Source organism: Gekko japonicus, unplaced genomic scaffold (genome assembly GCF_001447785.1).
Source record: "Gekko japonicus isolate JY-2015 unplaced genomic scaffold, Gekko_japonicus_V1.1 scaffold931, whole genome shotgun sequence".
NCBI lineage: Eukaryota > Metazoa > Chordata > Lepidosauria > Squamata > Gekkonidae > Gekko > Gekko japonicus.
Genome location: NW_015167566.1, coordinates 581760 through 599211, shown reverse-complemented (window position 1 = coordinate 599211; position 17452 = coordinate 581760). Strand labels below are relative to the sequence as shown.

General features: G+C 43.9%; 1 protein-coding gene and 1 non-coding gene across 2 annotated transcripts in view; both read right to left on the bottom strand.

Annotated features, from left to right (window-relative positions):
* Positions 1 to 17452, bottom strand: part of ATP8A2 (ATPase, aminophospholipid transporter, class I, type 8A, member 2) — a 224812-nt gene that overhangs the window by 99573 nt on the left and 107787 nt on the right. The window contains exons 3-6 of the mRNA XM_015413822.1: positions 15715 to 15814; positions 13985 to 14083; positions 8395 to 8440; positions 3579 to 3619 (exon numbers count right to left, since the gene is read on the bottom strand). Of these exons, the coding sequence (XP_015269308.1) occupies positions 3579 to 3619; positions 8395 to 8440; positions 13985 to 14083; positions 15715 to 15814 (286 nt within the window). The remainder of the gene's footprint in view (positions 1 to 3578; positions 3620 to 8394; positions 8441 to 13984; positions 14084 to 15714; positions 15815 to 17452) is intronic.
* On the bottom strand, positions 13283 to 13354 carry TRNAA-UGC. The gene has a single exon. It is a non-coding gene; the product is annotated as a tRNA-Ala (tRNA).

Sequence of the window (17452 nt, the reverse complement as noted above, 5' to 3'; positions counted from 1 at the left end):
CTTGTGATCTTTTACTGCAAAGGTATGACACTGGGTTCCACACTCCTCACCAACCAGCCTAGCTGCATGACCGGAAGAAGCAGAGTGGACTCGGATGCAATTACATCAGAAAAGGTATCCTCAGAAAAAAAGGATCCAGGGCATCAAGGGGGGAAATGGAGAGCAGTGGGGGCTGAGAGTCAATGTCTATCATATAGGAACAGTCAGAGCCCAGAACTACTTAACCAGCTCTGCCCTTTCCTTATTTATTTATTTATTTATTTATTTTGGGATTTATATCCCACCCTACCCATACGGCCCAGGGTGGCAAACAAGCGGCAGCGCCGAGAATAAAACATAGGTTACATTAAAACCCTAATAAATACAGACTAAAATGGTGCTCTACAATCATTTTAAAAGATCAATTTGAAAGACCAAGACGGTCGCTGTCCCTCACTGGCGGCCAAATGATATACAAAAACAGGAACGCCGGAGTAATGTTCCTCTTGTGGGCAACATCCGCCCTCGCCAGGGCCAGGTAGGTGGTAAATCGAGCCACGATGGTGGTATAGTGGCAATGGCGGCGGCTCCTACTCATAAGCCTGGCAGAAGAGCTCCATCTTGCAGGCCCTGGGGAACTGTGTAAAGTCCCGCAGGGCCTGGATCTCCGCCAGGAGCTCGTTCCACCAGGTAGGAGCCGCCACCGAAAAAGCCCTGGCCCTGGTTAGGGCAAGCTTGGTGTCCCAGGGGCCTGGAAACTCAAGAAGGTCCAGGCTCCCTGATCGCAGCGCTCTTGGGGGAACATACGGGAGGAGGCGGTCCCTCAGGTAGGCTGGACCCTGGCCATTCAGGGCTTTAAAGGTAAGAACCAGCACTTTGAAACGAATCCGGTATGCTATAGGCAGCCAGTGCAGCGCTTGCAGCACCGGCCGGATGTGGTCCCTCCTTGAGAGACCCATCAGCAGCCTAGCTGCAGCATTCTGCACTAGCTGCAGCTTCCGGATTTGCGACAAAGGCAGCCCCAAGTAGAGAGTGTTACAGTAGTCTAGCCTCGAGGTGACCGTCGCGTGGATCACAGTGGCCAGGTCCTCGCGGCTGAGATAGGGGACCAACTGCCGGGCCAGCCGAAGATGATAGAAGGCTGACCTAGCAGTGGCTGCTACCTGGGCCTCCATTGTCAATGCAGAATCCAGGAGCACTCCTAAACTCCTAACCTCCTGCATCGGCACCAAAGGCACCCCGCCGAAGGTCGGGAGAAGGAGCCCTAACTCCCGGCCGGTCCGACACAGGCCCAGGACCTCCGTCTTTGCCGGGTTTAATTTCAACCAGCTCAGCCTGAGCCAACCAGACACGGCTTGCAACGCCTGAGCAAGGTCATCGGGACCAGAGGCTGAACGGCCATCCAACATCAGATAGAGCTGGGTGTCATCAGCATACTGATGACACCCAAGCCCATACCTCCGGACAATCTGGGCGAGGGGGCGCATATAGATGTTAAATAGCATTGGGGACAACACGGCCCCCTGAGGCACTCCACACTCAAGGGGGTGCCTTCGGGACCGCTGGTTCCCCATTGCCACCCTCTGTCCCCGACCTTGGAGAAAAGAGACTAGCCATTGAAGGGCGAGCCCCTTTATCCCCACGTCGGCAAGGCGGCGGGCCAGCAACTGGTGGTCGACCATATCGAACGCGGCCGACAGATCTAACAACACCAGCGCAGCCGCGCCGCCGCGATCCAGATGCCTACGGAGGTCGTCAGTCAGCGCGACCAGAACAGTCTCCGTCCCATGACCCGGGCGAAAGCCGGACTGGAAGGGATCGAGGATGGAGGCCTCATCCAGGTAGCTCTGTAACTGTGCCGCCACCGCCCTCTCAATAAGTTTGCCCAAATAGGGCAAATTGGAAACCGGCCTTTCTCCTGTGCAACAAACCTTCTGACGATGGTGCTACTCCAGAGCCACCAATGATTGACACCTGACACAACAAGTATAAACTGGTTTTTGCAGGGGCAAGCATAAATGAGAAGTGTATGACTTTGATTTGGGGGGGGATATTCAATAAGTATGCTCCATGTCCCTCTTGCACGTTTACAAACATGCAACTCCACTCCTTGCTGTCGCAGCATGTCAGACTGCAAACCTAAGCACAAATCAATCTTCTGAAACACAACGGAGTGTGATGACTTTTAAGTGGTCTGTAGTCCTATTCTACTTTTCTGAACAAACATTTTTATAACTTGTCAGCTGTCTGACAAAGCTACTGCAGTAGCTCTTTACAAATTCAGTTTGCTTTGAGATTTTGAAGCATGTTTTGTTTTCCAAAAGGCAAAACAATTTCTCTCTGGCTGAGGCAGTTCAAGTCTTCTTTCTCCTCCATTTTTTATCAACACATTTGTTTGCAAAATCTCTTCATGAGTCTTACAAATCTGCACACTGTTAAACAGGTAGCCATACAGTACAGAAGGTTACGGTAATTCAATATGAAACTAAATGAAATGTGTCTGTTCTGTGCATTTCTACCATTCGTCCCTGCAGTATAAAACAAGAGGCATCAACATGAGCTAAGAGGTGAATCGTAGCCATGGCATCATCTTTCCTGGCTTGCAGGATTTTTATTACTTCCTTGCTGTTGTGTAAATGGCATTTTGTATTATTAGGTTCATGCAATGGTATAGTGACTCTCTTTTGCAAAAAGGTTTAGGGACATGCATTATTAATTGCTTGTTGGATTGGAAATTACAGCTATTCTGAGCTTGCTTGAATAGATGCAGAAGTCTCATTATATGTGGCCCCAGCTCTCTCCACTTCTGTAGCCACTTTCTTGATACACACCTATTCACCAAGTTATTCCTGACCATTCCTCTGTCCCCAGTGCTACAACATCTGCCTGCAACCCAATCAGACATTTTCAAAAATAATCTCCTTCCCAGTAGAACAGCCTTCCAAAGAAGCTTTGTGAAGCAGTGCGGTATAGGAAGCTAATCTGTGCTGCCCCAGGGTTCTTTTTCTCAGCAGTTTGGTAATCGTGGGATATGCTGTTGTCACTGACATTTTAATGTCTTGGTTTGTAATTGTTTTTGCACTGTGATGCAGTTTGTAAGGTATGCTGAACCCTCTTTAGAGTTGCAAGTCTCCAGGTGGTAGTAGGAAATCTCTTGGAAGTATAACTGATCCTCCAGGTGACAAAGATCAGTGCACCTGGAGAAAATGGCAGCTTTGGAGGGTTGACTCTATGGCATTATACCCAATTGAAGTCCCTCTCCTCCACAATACCTGCCTTCCGCAGGCTCCACCCCTAAAATCTCCAGGTATTTTGGCAACCCTAACCCTCTTTGATTATGGAAAGGCAGGATATAAATATTTCAATGAAATTATTAAATAAATACTACAATGGAAGTTGCATATCTGTATTATTAATCAATACTAGTAAGAGGAAAAAACAGAGCCGGTCCTGAGATGTTCTTGAATGCTCTTATACGATGTGGCATCAGAGAACATTCAGCATCCATTTTGATACCCCAACCCCATAGAATATCAATTCATCAAGTACCCCCTCAAAAAGTAACTGATTCCTAGAACACATGTTAAAATAGTTCTTACCTCTTTCCACATAATGTTTTGCCACATCCCATTTCTTAAAACTGAAAAAAACACATCTTGTTTAACTTTCCCAGAGATCATTATCAAATAACGAACATGTCCATTCCCACATTACTGGCTGGCAACTGGTTTTGCTGAAGGACCAATGGGGTGTGTGTGGGTGGACAAGCAAAAGCCAGTCTGCTTCTCCCCACAGTATTTATCAGCAAGGCTGCTACAGCCAATAGCTTTCTTCTTCCCTTAGGTGCCTTGGTGGGTGGCAGGGCAGACTGATCCACACAACTGCTGTTGATTTCATCCAACATTATCCTACTTATTTGAAGTAGTGAAAATGTACTCTTATCCGGATATAAGATTGATGTCTAGCAAAAAAAAAAAAGTGAAACTTGAGCTGAATGTTGTCTTCAGATGCATATCAGGGGGAAAAACCCTTCTTACGCAACCGGCAGTGAATTCAAGAGTGCATAAAAATGGAAGTTCACAGTAACTATATACATCAATGTAATTATTATCTCAGATATTGATTGCCTTTGCTTAAAATCATTTAAGGGAACTGAACCTCAGGTACTGATTTAGCTCATTTCCAATGTATGTCTAATGTGAATTATTCTATAATAGGAATAGGGCCCATTGTGGAAATAAATACAACAAGCTCTAGAAAGAGGCTCTGGGCGGATGCCCTGGACTTCGGCACTCAGTGTCAATTTGCTGTGGTGACAGAGTTTACCATTTTCTTCAGGGGAACTGATCTCTGCCATCTGAAGAGCAGTTGTAATTCTGATTGATCTCCAGCCCTCCCCTGGAGACTGGCAACAATGGTTCCCCAGGAGGAAATGGCTGGTTTGGAGGGTAGAGTCTATGGCATTTTACCTGTCTTGGAGGTAGCAACCCTATCTCCTTCCCAGCCAACCATCTACCTTTATCTGCCCCTCTGGCTTCAGCTTTCCATCTCCCCCCCCACCTGCATCCTCTGCCTAGGAAAACTACAGTCTTTCTCCGCAGTGGGGACCCAAGCAGGAGGGAAGCGACCTCAGCAGGGTATAATGACACAGAGTCCACCCTGCAAAGCAGCCGTTTTCTCCAGCGGAACTGATCTTTACCATCTGGAGAGCAGTTTTAATTCTGAGTGATCTCCAGCCCTCACCTGGACACTGGCAACAATGGTCCCCTGGAAGGAAATGGCTGGTTTGGAGGGTGAAGTCCATGGCATTGTACCTGTCTGAGGTCCCACCCCCCCTCAAACCCCACCCTCTTCAGGCTCCACGTCTAAAATATCCAGGAATTTCCCAACCTGGAGTTGGCAACCCTATCTCCTTCCCAGCCAACCATCAACCTACTGTTATCTGCCCCTGATCTCTACCATCTGGAGAGCAGTTTTAATTCTGAATGATCTCCAGCCCTCACCTGGAGATTGGCAGCAATGATCACCAGGAGGAAAAGTACAGTCTTTCCCCACAGTGGAGACCAAAGCAGCTTACATCATTCATCATTCTCCTCTCCCCCTTTTGATCTGCACAAAAACCCTGTGAGGTAGGTTAGGCTGAAAGTCTGTGACTGATCCCAAATCACCCACTCAACGTCCACAGCAAGAACCTGGGTCTAGCAGACCCTGCTCTGAAGCGCTAACTGCTACGCCTAGGGTAGCCAAACTCCAGGAGGAGCCTGAAGATTGTCGGGTATCACAACTGAACTCCAGACAACTGATCTCTCTCCCTCCGGGGAGAAAATAACTGCTTTGGATGGTGGGCTCTATGGCATTCTATTCAGCTGACGCCTCTTTCCTCCCCAAACTCTGGCTTCCTTAGACTCCACCACAGAATATCCAGGAATTTCCCAACCAGGAGCTGGCAACCCTCGTCAGGCCTGGCCCCAATGCGTTCCCCACAAAGGCCTGGAAAGGGCTTCCTTCCTTTGCCTTTTTACTGACAGAAACAAGCTTGTTTGCCTAGCAAAAGACACGAGGCAAAAGTTAGTCCCACAAGAGCCAAACAGCAGAAGTGTCTTCGTCAGGAAAGACAGCTGTTTTGGCAGGGTTTTTTTTTTTGTTTTTTAATACTTTATTTATAAGTTTTTCCATAGTATACAGCCATATATTTAAGAATCTCCTTATACTTTCAGAGTCTTTTTACATCGAATTATTTTCCCACCATGTGTACACTCTTGACCATCTTTTTTGAAATACAACATCATATTTTCCCTGTATTAACATTGTCAGTTTATCCATTTCTACATTTTCCAGCAGTTTCAAAGCTATTTCTTTTCTAGATGGTAAACTATCATTTTTCCAGTGATGAGCAAGTAATATTCTTGATGAAGTTAAGATATAAGTTAACAAATATCTATCTTCTGGCTCATAACAATCTGGTATAATGTTTAATAAGTATATTTCTAGACCGAGATTAAAATTTAAGATCTCTAGTATTATCTTTTTCACCATTCTCCAAACTTTTTTTATTTTTTCACATTTCCACCACATATGAAAAAGGTTCCTATGTTATTTTTACACTTCCAACAGTTTTTAGAAAACATATCTGTACATTTAGCAATCTTATCCGGAGTGCAGTACCACCTATAAAACATTTTATATATATTTTCTTTAAATGATGTTGCTTTAAGGAATCTCATTAATTTCCATATTTTAGCCCATTTATCAATATCTATACTATACCCCATATCCTGCATCCACTTTACCATAGAAGGTTTCACAACCTCATCCTGCATATAGTTCTCCAACAGGAATCTGTATATCTTTTGAATCAATTTATTGCTGATTAAAAGTCAAATTTTATCTAGTTCATTATTTGATGTACAGAAGCCTAGGTTTTGGTCTTTACTATATATTGACTTTAATTGCGTATTTTCCCACCAAGTCAGGTGAATGTTTAAGGTTTGTAACTTTTCTAGGCACTTTAGTTTACAATTTTTATCTGGTAATTTATCATAGGTCTCTTTCTTGTTTTCAGTTAGTAAAGTGGGTTTAATAAATGCCTCCAATGGGGAAACCCATCTAGGTGTTTTCAAATAATAATTTTTCTTTAAATTTTGCCAACATTTTATCTTTTTTAAAATAATCTATTTATTGGGTTTTCAGATATGAGAGAAAAAGAAATGTATATAATTTACACACATCACAATATTCAAAATTAAGTACACTAATTATACATTTCATCCAAGTCTCATTAATTATAACAATCCGAGTTACCACGTATATCAGGATCATCTAAATTGCTCCATTAACAAGGTTTATAACATCTCATACAGAAAAACACTCTTACTCCTAAATCTTTCCCAGATAACTAAAGAATCTATCTTATTCCTTTGAATCCTTTAGTATCTTTTTTTCCTGTTTGTTCTACTCACAAGACCAATGAATTAGGAGTCTTTACTTTCCCAAGACCAATTAATTAGGAGTCTTTACTTCCCCTACAAAAAACATAACTTATTGGCCTTCCTCGTTCCATAACAATCGAATCATTATTCCAGACTGACAGATATTTAATCCTGTAATTATAATTAGTTGTCACTACATTAAGGAGACCAATTATAAACAAACCTTTATCATTCTTGCCAGTCTATCGTCGGCAGTAAAGAAAGCATTTACCGCTGTTCTGCGGTAAAATGTGTCCAATCTGAGGGCTGGAGATCACTCAGAATTACAACTGCTTTCCAGATGGCAGAGATCAGTTCCCCTGGAGAAAATGGTGGGCTTTGTATTCTTATATGCTGCTGAGGTGGCCCCCGTATGACAGCCAATGTGGACACCTCAAATTGGTCCCAGTTCATAGTGTCTAAAATCAAATCCATTGGTATTGATCTGGATTTTTTTTTGCCAATTCTGCTGAAATGGATATTCTTCGGATTGTCTGAAAGAGGATTTGGGACACTGAAGCTCAAGTTATTAATGCTGGTAGCTCTGGAGTCTTTTCCCCACACAAGATTCTATGGCGCAGTACCTTTCTAATTTGGTAAACCCCTCACAACTGTAGAGCTTTCATGCTTGCCAGGTTCAATTTCTTCCACTCGGCTATTTTGACAGGCAGACATAAGGGTATTCCTTATAAAGAAAGAGTCTGTACCTGTCTTTACAATGAACCTGACTCTGTGCAACATATTCTTTTTCACTGCTCTCATTACTCTTTGCTACATCATTCCTTGATCCATCCCCTTCTTTCTTCTGCAAAATCTATGACCAATAAATGACCTTGTTTTTTTGTTATCTGACAAATCTCCTGAAATTAGTGCAGTTGTCGCTGAGTTCCTATTATGTGTATGGAAGTTGAAACTGTAATATTTAGATTTACCTTTTTTCTCTCCTTTTTATTAATTCCAAATGGGTTCTGTTTGGTGGAGATTTTGTGTGTGTGTGTGTGTGTATTTATTGATGTCTAGTTTTTTGAATTGTTGTACTAGTATGCCATTAAAGGTTTCTCTCTCTCTTTTTATTGGTGACTCTTAAACTGAAAGAAGGCTCCTTACATTGGAGTAAGGCTTCCAACTTTGCTTGGTGAAGTAGTAGGATACAGGACTTTAGACAAAGGATAAAATCTCCAGTTACGACTTATCACCGCCATGTTGCATTGAAAGAACTGGGTATTTACTAACAATCTGCAACCTTTATCATTTATAGGTCACTAATATTAGCACATGTCAACCAAGGTTTTTAAAAAGCATATTCTTGGAATCTACTCATACTTTTCTAATTTTTAATACCTAAACTAAGAATAGAATAATTATTCTACGGATAAGTATTTTCTTTCCAGTTACATTGGATGTAGGGTTTTGTTTGTTTTTTAAGAATTTAAAACAATGACCTTACCAACTGTTTTCTTTTTGTTCACTGTACTGTCGGCCTTGTGTCTTTTCTATAAGGAAACAGAAGAACATTTTGTTAGATTCGGAATAAGTGACCGCTATGCCAAAAGGTCAGAGCTAAGCAGTAGGACTCAAAGAGAAGACAGACACAACTGTTCTCTAAAGGGATGCCGTTTTTTTTGTGTACCATAGGCCGAAAATTGTCAATTGTAACAAGGTTAAATAAAGTAACCAAGTCCAGCCCAAGGTACCCATCCTCCTTGTCCCATATGATGCAGGGCGGTAGGAAGCGGCTGCCTGCCTCCTCATCCTCCCACCATTGTCAAGCAAGGCGAAATGGGACAGAAGGAAAGAGGGAAAGGGCTGGGCCAGGCCCCAGACTGGGCTCACCCAACAAAGGGAAGGGAGGGGGAGCAGGATCCCCACTGGCTGTCCAGTGGGGTGTGGGACACCTTCCAGGGCAAACCTGATGCCTCAGGTGGGAGGCCAGGCAGAAAGTGGCTGTTCTGGCTGATGCTCCTCCACCTCTGGCACCCCAGGCAGTCACCCAGGGCCACCCCTAGGGCCATCCCCCATCTCACATCTCCATTCTCTCACATTTCATCACAAGCAAATGCATATACAATGAATTTTTGCAATGATATAATGAGTCTTGTAAGCACTCAAACTACTTTATATTGTTTTCACAATCCTTATACAACCCTGCAAGGCATTGCTGTCCCCCTATTATCCACAAGGAATGAGAACATAATGGTAATTTTTGGTGTCAGCTAGTGGGAAAAGAGCAGACCTCTGCTTCCAGGTATTTCACAGACACACCCTTGACTCTTTAGGAGAGGCTCCTGTAGTTGGCACTTGGATGGCTATAAGTGAATGTAAAATGCAAAGTGAGAATCAGCTTTCAGCCTAACCACCTCCACAGGCTACAGGGTGAAGCCAAAGAGATCTGTTAACACTGAGGAAGTGTTACAGAACTAAAAGATTGTAATTGTGTGGGTCCAGCTGTCCTCCAAAGAGCCCTCCTCCAGCCTAAGGAGACATTCTCCAATTTCATTGGCTCTTCCTTCAACAGAAGAGCCACTTAAGTTGGAGGAAGATTCCTTAGCCTAGAGAAAGGCTTCCTACTTTGGTCAGTGGAGTGTAATGATGGGGTAGGATTCACCCCAGTGATTTTAAAACTCTGCGTCTCTTTTCCTATATCCCTTTTAACATGCACAGTGCATTTCTCCAACCTTTTTTTTAATATTATCTACACAGCAACCCTATGAGATAGGTCATTAATATTGCTATTTTACAGATGCGAACTGAGAGTCAAACTACATGTTACATGGGAGATCCACGATTGGATCTCCAGATGTTTTCTTTAATGTTAAACACAGCCATAGGGGGAGCCGCAATCTAGAGCAGGGGTGTGATACCAAATCATATGTTCAACCCCTTTCCTCCCCCTACCAAAAACTGCCTCTCCCCATCCAGACAGGTCAAGATAGGTTGTCGTGTTAGTCTGTGGCTGTGGTCACACACACTAAATAATCCACTTTCAATGCACTTTCCAACTGGATTTTCCCAGTTCACACAGTAAAATCCAGTTGGAAAGTGCAATGAAAGTGGATTGAAAGTGGATTATTTAGTGTGTGACCGCAGCCTGTCTGTAGCAGTAAAAAAGAGCAAGAGTCCAGTAGCACTTTAAAGACTAACAAAATATGTCACAGGGGATGAGCTTTTGTGAGTCATGGTATCTGAAGAATTGAGCAGTGACTCACAAAAGTTCATATGCTGCCACACATTTTGTTAGTCTTTAAGGTGCTACTGGACACATGCTCTTTTCTCCCCATCCAGTCACAGTAGGGAAACAGTTGACTGGTACCTAAAAGTACAGCACCACAACAGTGATCCAGCCACCTTCCCCCTGTTCATATAAAATAAAGCACTTGGAAATCTGACTACTGGTATCCTTTGTAATGTCTAGTTTCAGGGCTCTAGTCGGGGGGGAGCTCTCAGGTACGGAGCTCCGGAAGAGAACCTCTAGGGGGCGGGGCGGTCACGTGGTGAAGCCCCGCCCCCTTCTTTACCCCGCCCTCTGCTTCGATCCTCATTCCGTTTGGGAATGAGGATGAAGCAGGAGGGTAAGTAGCCGGGCCTTCTGACACACTTCTGGTGATGTCAGGGGGTGTGGCCTTCTGTCACTTCCGGTGATGTCAGGGGGCGTGGCATATGCAAATAAGTTATGCTAATGAGTTATGCTAATGAGCTCCGGCAGCTCTTTTTCTACAACAAGACCCCTGTCTAGTTTCATCCTAAGACATCTGTGATGAGCACTGATCTGAACATCATCTCCCAGTTCCTAAATCCAACAGCTAACCCATGGGAGCACTGCAGATAATTTCGGGCTCCCTGCATAGCATGCAAAACGTGTCCCAATTCAGCTCTACAAGCCACAGAATTGAAGTAGGAGGTCTGAGCCACATTTAACATACTCTGTATTGCGTTCCCAATGCATTTCAGAGGCAAAGAAACAAAAACAAAAACACAAGATTGTGCCAGTAACTCCAAGGCTGTGCAGACACAACGGAGCCCTTAGCAGAAATATCCGAAAAGACAAAGTCTTTTAGTGACGTCACTTCACTAATGTTCAATAAAGATCAGACCTTAAAGGCAAAGACGAGAGGTTCTGTTTGCAAATAGATACCAGACAAATTAGGCCAGGATCCAAAAGGGTCTGTGGAGAGTTTTTGCCCACACAGTAGTTTCTTCTGGACTTCCTTTTCCAAAGAAACCCCACATGCCCTTCCCAAAACCCCAGGGATCTTTAGGAGTGGTTTCTAATACAATATAAAGCATTGTAGTTGAACGGGGGGAAATGGGAAGCACCAATGGATGCATACAGCAAATGGAGTAGGCACAGCCGAGCATGGCAAGAAGGCGTTTGCATTTCCACTCCAAGAAGGATGCAGCTCTTAAGGAAGGCTGCTCTCTTGCAAAATAAAAAAAATGCTGAACATGCAAACCTCACAGCATGGTTATAGGCACTGCCTGAATCCTGTGAGCTCCTCCATTTGCACCAACACAAACAGATTTATTCTTTGATGCACTTATTCTCTTCCTCCAAAGAATTGTTTAACTGTGATTCTTAAATTCCCACTTTTCTAGGCAGCTTATAAAACCAGCTGATCAGATAGCTTAGCTTCAGCAATACAATTAGCAAACGTGCCTTTAGGCCTCCCACTATGACAAATAAAGCGACAACTTTGGCATGACTTAGTTTTGCCTTCCTGGTCATTTAAACTGCTGGAAGTTTGTAATAATACCATGATCCTTCCTCTAAAATGAGGTCTTCAAGACAGGCTCTACTCCAAGTATTTTGTTATAGAAGTTAAACCGACATCTACAAGAGGCAGGGCCTTATTTGTGGTGGCCCAGAAAATCTATGGGCTTAATTCCATCCTGGGTTTTAAGAGGGAAGTTCTGTTTATTAGACAACTATAGTATCCTGCTGTAGTTCTATTAAAGCTGCACATTTTACACTGTAATCCATTGATTTCCATGGGTTTGGGCAGGAGTAACTGCATAAAGAATTACTCAGTCATTAGATTAACTGATTCAATATTTTTGACCAACTAACGAGAAATGCCTAATTAACTGGGAAGCAGATTATATTTAGTTGTTCATTACTTTGAATACAAAACCTGGGTTCAGCAGGTGTGCCTTCTTAGAAGAAGCATTTCTCTCTTGCAAGAAGGAATGCCTCTTCTAAGATGGTTGCTGGTCAACATTTGCATGTCTGTCTGGAAACAAAAACTGCTTTTCTCTTCAGAATGATCATTTTATTCCTATACAAATTAGAGTTAACAACGGGCCTGGAGAAAACTGAAAAGTGTCATAAGAATACAAGAAGAGCCATGCTGGATCAGACCAATGGTCCATCTGGTCCAATATCCTGTCTCACACAGTGGCCAACCAGTTCCAGGTCCAACAACAGGGCACAGAGGCTGAGACCTTCCCCAGTGGCACCTCCTGGCACTGGGATGCAGGGGTTTACTGCCTCTGAATGTGCTGGTTCCCTTTAGTCATCAAATTCCCTTGAGTTACCATGGCTAATAGACCTATCCTCCAATGAAAATATCCCAACATCCACAATACATTGTGTAACACACATGAAGCTGCCTAATACTGAATCAGATGCTTGGTCCATCGAGGTCAGTAGAAGAAGAGAAGAAGAAGAGATTGGATTTATACCCCGCCCTTCACTACCCAAAGGTGTCCCAGAGCGGCTTACAAAATCCTTTCCCTTCCCCTCCCCACAACAGACACCCTGTGATGTAGGTGGGGCTGAGAGAACTCTTGATGGAAACTGCTCTTTTTCAAGAACAGCTGTGCCAGAGTTATGGCTTGCCCAAGATCATCCAGCCAGGTGCAAGTGGAGGAGTGGGAAATCAAACCCGGTTCTCCCAGATTAGAGTCCGCGCACTTAACCACTACACCAAACTGTCTCCTCTGACTAGCAGCAGCTCTCCAGGGTCTCATGTAGAGGTCTTTCACATCACCTATTCCAGTGGTAGCGAACCTATGGCACGGGTGCCAGAGGTGGCACTCAGAGCCCTCTCTGTGGGCACGTGTGCCATCGCCCCAGCCAGGCCCAGACCATCATTAAAGTGTTGAATTCTCTGCCAAATAATTTTAAGTAAATGAAAGCATTTGGGATTGCTTTCCTTACTTTGTTTGGATCATCGTAAATTAATGTATGAGTTGTTTTTTCTAAAGTAAAACCTCAGTATTCAGGTTAAATTGCCATGTTGGCACTTTGCAATAAATAAGTGGGTTTTGGGTCGCAGTTTGGGCACTCGGTCTCTAAAAGGTTCGCCATCACTGACCTATTGCATGTTTCCTTTAGCTGAAGATTCCAGGGATTGAACCTGGGACCTTCTGCATGCAAAGCAGAGGCTCTTCCACTGAGCTAAAGCCCCTCCTGGCGGGGTGGCTGTCTGGTCTCTTTAATAGAGGCTTAGTGTGTGGAAATGGGCAGCCAAAACTTTTAATAGTATGGAGGTAAATAACATCACATTAAACCTCTATTAAAAGGGGGGGGACATTTTTCTCTAGGTAGCTTTCAACATTAAATCAAATATATATAGATTTAATCAACCAATTAACTGAAATTCATATTGACCACAATGTCTTCAAGTGGGTGACAGTACTGTGTCTGTAGCCACCTTTAGCCAAGAGGAAAGGTGAGGTATAACTATTTTAATAAATAATTATACATTTTATTATATCCATTGTTTTATGGGGGGGGATTTCTGTAGTTGGAACGGTTTTATAAGCAGTTGTCCTGTGGAAGGAAACACAAGATTTTAAAACATCATAGAAATAAATATTTAATAGTTCCCAGACGTAATGGGTCTCATAAATGGGCCACAGCAACAGTCCTTTGCATATCATGCAAGGTATCTCTCATGGCCTTGCCTCCATCTGCCCAGCCACACTCCCTGCCCCTAGCTTCTTGCATTGCACAGCAGAGCTAATCCGAGCTGAGCTGCAGAGGACCTGGAAGAGAATAGTGGCCTATTTCCCCCAAATGCCTTAGATGGACTCACATAGTCTTCTATAATCTCTTTGATGCCAGCAACGGTTAGAATAAATAGCAATGGCACCAAGGTGGTATATCTTCCAGTTGGAGAGACATCTGGAATTTGCTGAAAAGGAACAAAAAAAGAAGAAGTTAAAAATAAAGGTTACAGAGCAGCATGGTTATGCCAAAATAGTTTTTATAGTACAAATGTATTGAAAAGTAAATGCAAATATTAAAATTTTTAAAAAGAAGGAGAGAGAGAGAGAGAGAGAGAGAGAGAGAGAGAGAGAGAGAGAGAGAGAGAGAATGCATTTCAGGGGGGATTTAGAACTGAAGTACTTAACCCTTCCATTCCCTGCTGCTTCTCTGTTCTGAATTGCTCCCCCCCCCCATTGCTGTTCTTCGATGGGGCTCTGAGCATGATGGAGATCTGCCTTGGTGGAATAATCTGGAGCCAAGAAGCAGCAGGTGGTAAAAGAGTCAAGAATCCCTCCCACATGCACACTACATATCCATTTTAAATGCTGCATTGTTTTTTCAAAAACCTCTGTGTTATTTTTAGATATAGATATGCACAGGCCTTTTTTTGTAGAAAAAGCCCAGCAGGAACTCATTAGCATGATAGACCACACCCAACAGCAGAAACTCATTAGCATATTAGGCCACACCCCTGACAGCTCCTTGGGGCCCAACTGAGGGCTGCTGGGAGCAGGGAGCGGGGCTTGCTGCATGTGCCCGCCCACCTGGTCTCAGAAGCCAGCCGGAACTCCGTTCCTGTGCCTTCCTGCCCAAAAATAGCCCTGGATATGCAAAACATGCCAAAGAAGTGACAAAGGCCAGCTTTACATGCAGAAAGGGACATAGAACACTGACTCCTGTGATTGGGAGCCATTGGTCAGGCCTGGTATAAATATTGGCAGTGTGGCTTTATGACTTTGCTTTCGCAACACAACAGTACATGATGCACCCTAGCCTGGCTCAAAGAGTATTCATATAAGAGCAAGGTCAAAGAAGAACTGCTAATCAGGGGTGATCAGCCACAAGGCATCAGGGGCAGCTACCCTGGGTTGTGGGGGAACTCCCAAGTGTTCATGGCCCCTCCCCCAATGGAAGGGAAATGAAGAGGAAGAGCAGGTAAGATCCCACTCACCCCTTCTGGCTCTTGGGGAGCTGGCCCAGCATCAGCAGCCACCATGCACGCATGTCCCTCCTGAGGCTCCGGTAGCAGCCATTTTGGTGTCCACCACACTCATCTGCTCTCTCTGTGGCTCAGGCACCAGTTGGCCAGTTGGGCTCCCATGCCCACCCACCTACCTTGCACAGTACAAGGGCTGTCCCTTGCCAGAGCCTGGAGAGGGTCCCACAAGAGGGAAGCCAGTGATTCTGTAGCCCCATCCTGGAATTTTTCCCAGGGCCCCAGAATCACTAAGAGTGTCCCTGCTATTGCGTCTCCAAGTGTTATATGACGCCCACACTCAAGACTTGCTCCCGGTTTTCGGGGTGGCCTTGGCACTGTACATCTATGAATGCAGCACCCCCTCACATCCATACAAGTGCAAACACATGTACTCGCATGCACCCTCCTAGGGGAGGGAGCAGAACACAACCGTCATGTATGCCTTTAAGCCCCACTGGTGCCAGCAAGGCTAAAGCCAACATGAAAGAATGGCACTCCCCCGGCCCATTCGCAATTGTGATTGTGTTCAAGAGAGACATAACATTTTAGTTTAATGTGCTTAAGTGACAGAGGCATACCTGCAATAAGGCAATGAAGAGGAAGAAAGCGTTAGCAGCCTTTCTGATCTGCTCATATAAGAATCGAGGTAGAAATGTCACCACACTGTACTTGGCTGTGCTGTAGGTTTGCAGAAATGAAAAAAGAAGAATTAGTTAAAGGTCAATAAGAAGAAACGTGGAGCGAGTCATTCGATATTAAACTAGTGGCCTGCAGCTCAAGGTCAGCTGGTCGTTTTAACTTAATACATGTGAACTTCAGAACCCCTTCAGCTCTGCAATGTGTGCCCATTTTTCATTAAATATTTGATTTACTTGTGATATGCATAAATCCAAAGGCGCATAAGACATAACTATGCAATCGTAAGAGAGCTACCCCTGTTCTAAGTCCATTTAACTCAACATGCTTAGAAGAGTGTAACTGTGTTTTGGACTGCACTATAACCTAGATTAAAAGAATTTATTTATTTTATTTATTTATTTTTCGCATTTATACCCCGCCCTCCCCAGTGGGCTCAGGGCTGCTAACGAGGGCAAGAACACACAATCATTTAAATACTTATTCTAAATTACAATCTTACATTTTAAAACTTCAGGTAAGATTCAGCCAGGAAGTGTTAACATTCAGTACAGAACTTTTGTTGAATCAACAATGGTCAGCTTTCATTTACCTTCCAAGAATTCCTTACAGATGGTTGGCATGTAGCTAACTTCTCCCCCTAATGCTTCCATCCATGTTCCAGTATTCCTTTAATTGGTCCCTCCACTCCCTACCCTTCTTCCATTAGCCTGTGGATTTCTTATGATGCAAATAAGGGTCACATGAAGCTCCCTTATACTGAGTGACACCATCAGCCTACCAAGCTTGGCATTGTCTATTCTGATAGGCAGCAGCTCTCCAAGTTCTTGGGCAGAGGTTTCTACATCCCCTACTACCTGATCTTTTTCTTTCTGAAAGCAACGCTGATGCTCCAATACTGACCCATGGCTCCTGCCTGATATCTCTGTCCTTCACTAGGTCCATCCCACCTACCCCAATTCTATCAGCCTATGACAGGCGGGATGAGAGCAGCTCAGTCATTAGCAAGAAGTGATCCTTGCTATTTGCAAAGACAAGCAGTGTGCCTTTAGTGCAAGAGGTTTCTTCTTCTCCCCCCCCCCTTTTAAAGACCCAAGCAGCTCAGCCAGTGGCAGCCCATGATCCTTCAAACTGCCCAGCCCACCCATTACATGCAGGCTGCTCAGCCAATCACTGCCAGAGGCTTCATCACTGCCACCAACATAAAACCCCTTACTGTGATACCATATAGTTTTTTTTAAACAGCCATAACATTATTCCCAGTAGTTCCAAATTGTTTTGAGGAAATATTAAAGAACTGAGGGTAGAGTTTATATTTTTGCACTATAAAATAAACAACACAATTCTCCCTCTCTCAAGGCAAACTCTACAGGACACCTTAAAGCCTGGTGTTCTAGTCACTGCAACTAACAAACCATTATTTGCTTGTTCAACAAAACCATAACATAGTACTGTAAATTTACAAGACAAATTTCAGGACCACGGACAGCTCCCTCTAACAGTATTTTTAATGTCCTCAGCTGCATTTTACCTGCACAGCTGTACAAAACAGCATCCCTCAATCAAATTTTTGTGCCCCAGACTATGTAAAAATAGTCATCCTATGAGATGACATCAAGCCAAGAGGTGGAATTCAGAAAATTCAACCAGTTGTATCACTTCACCACAGGAATATTTCTG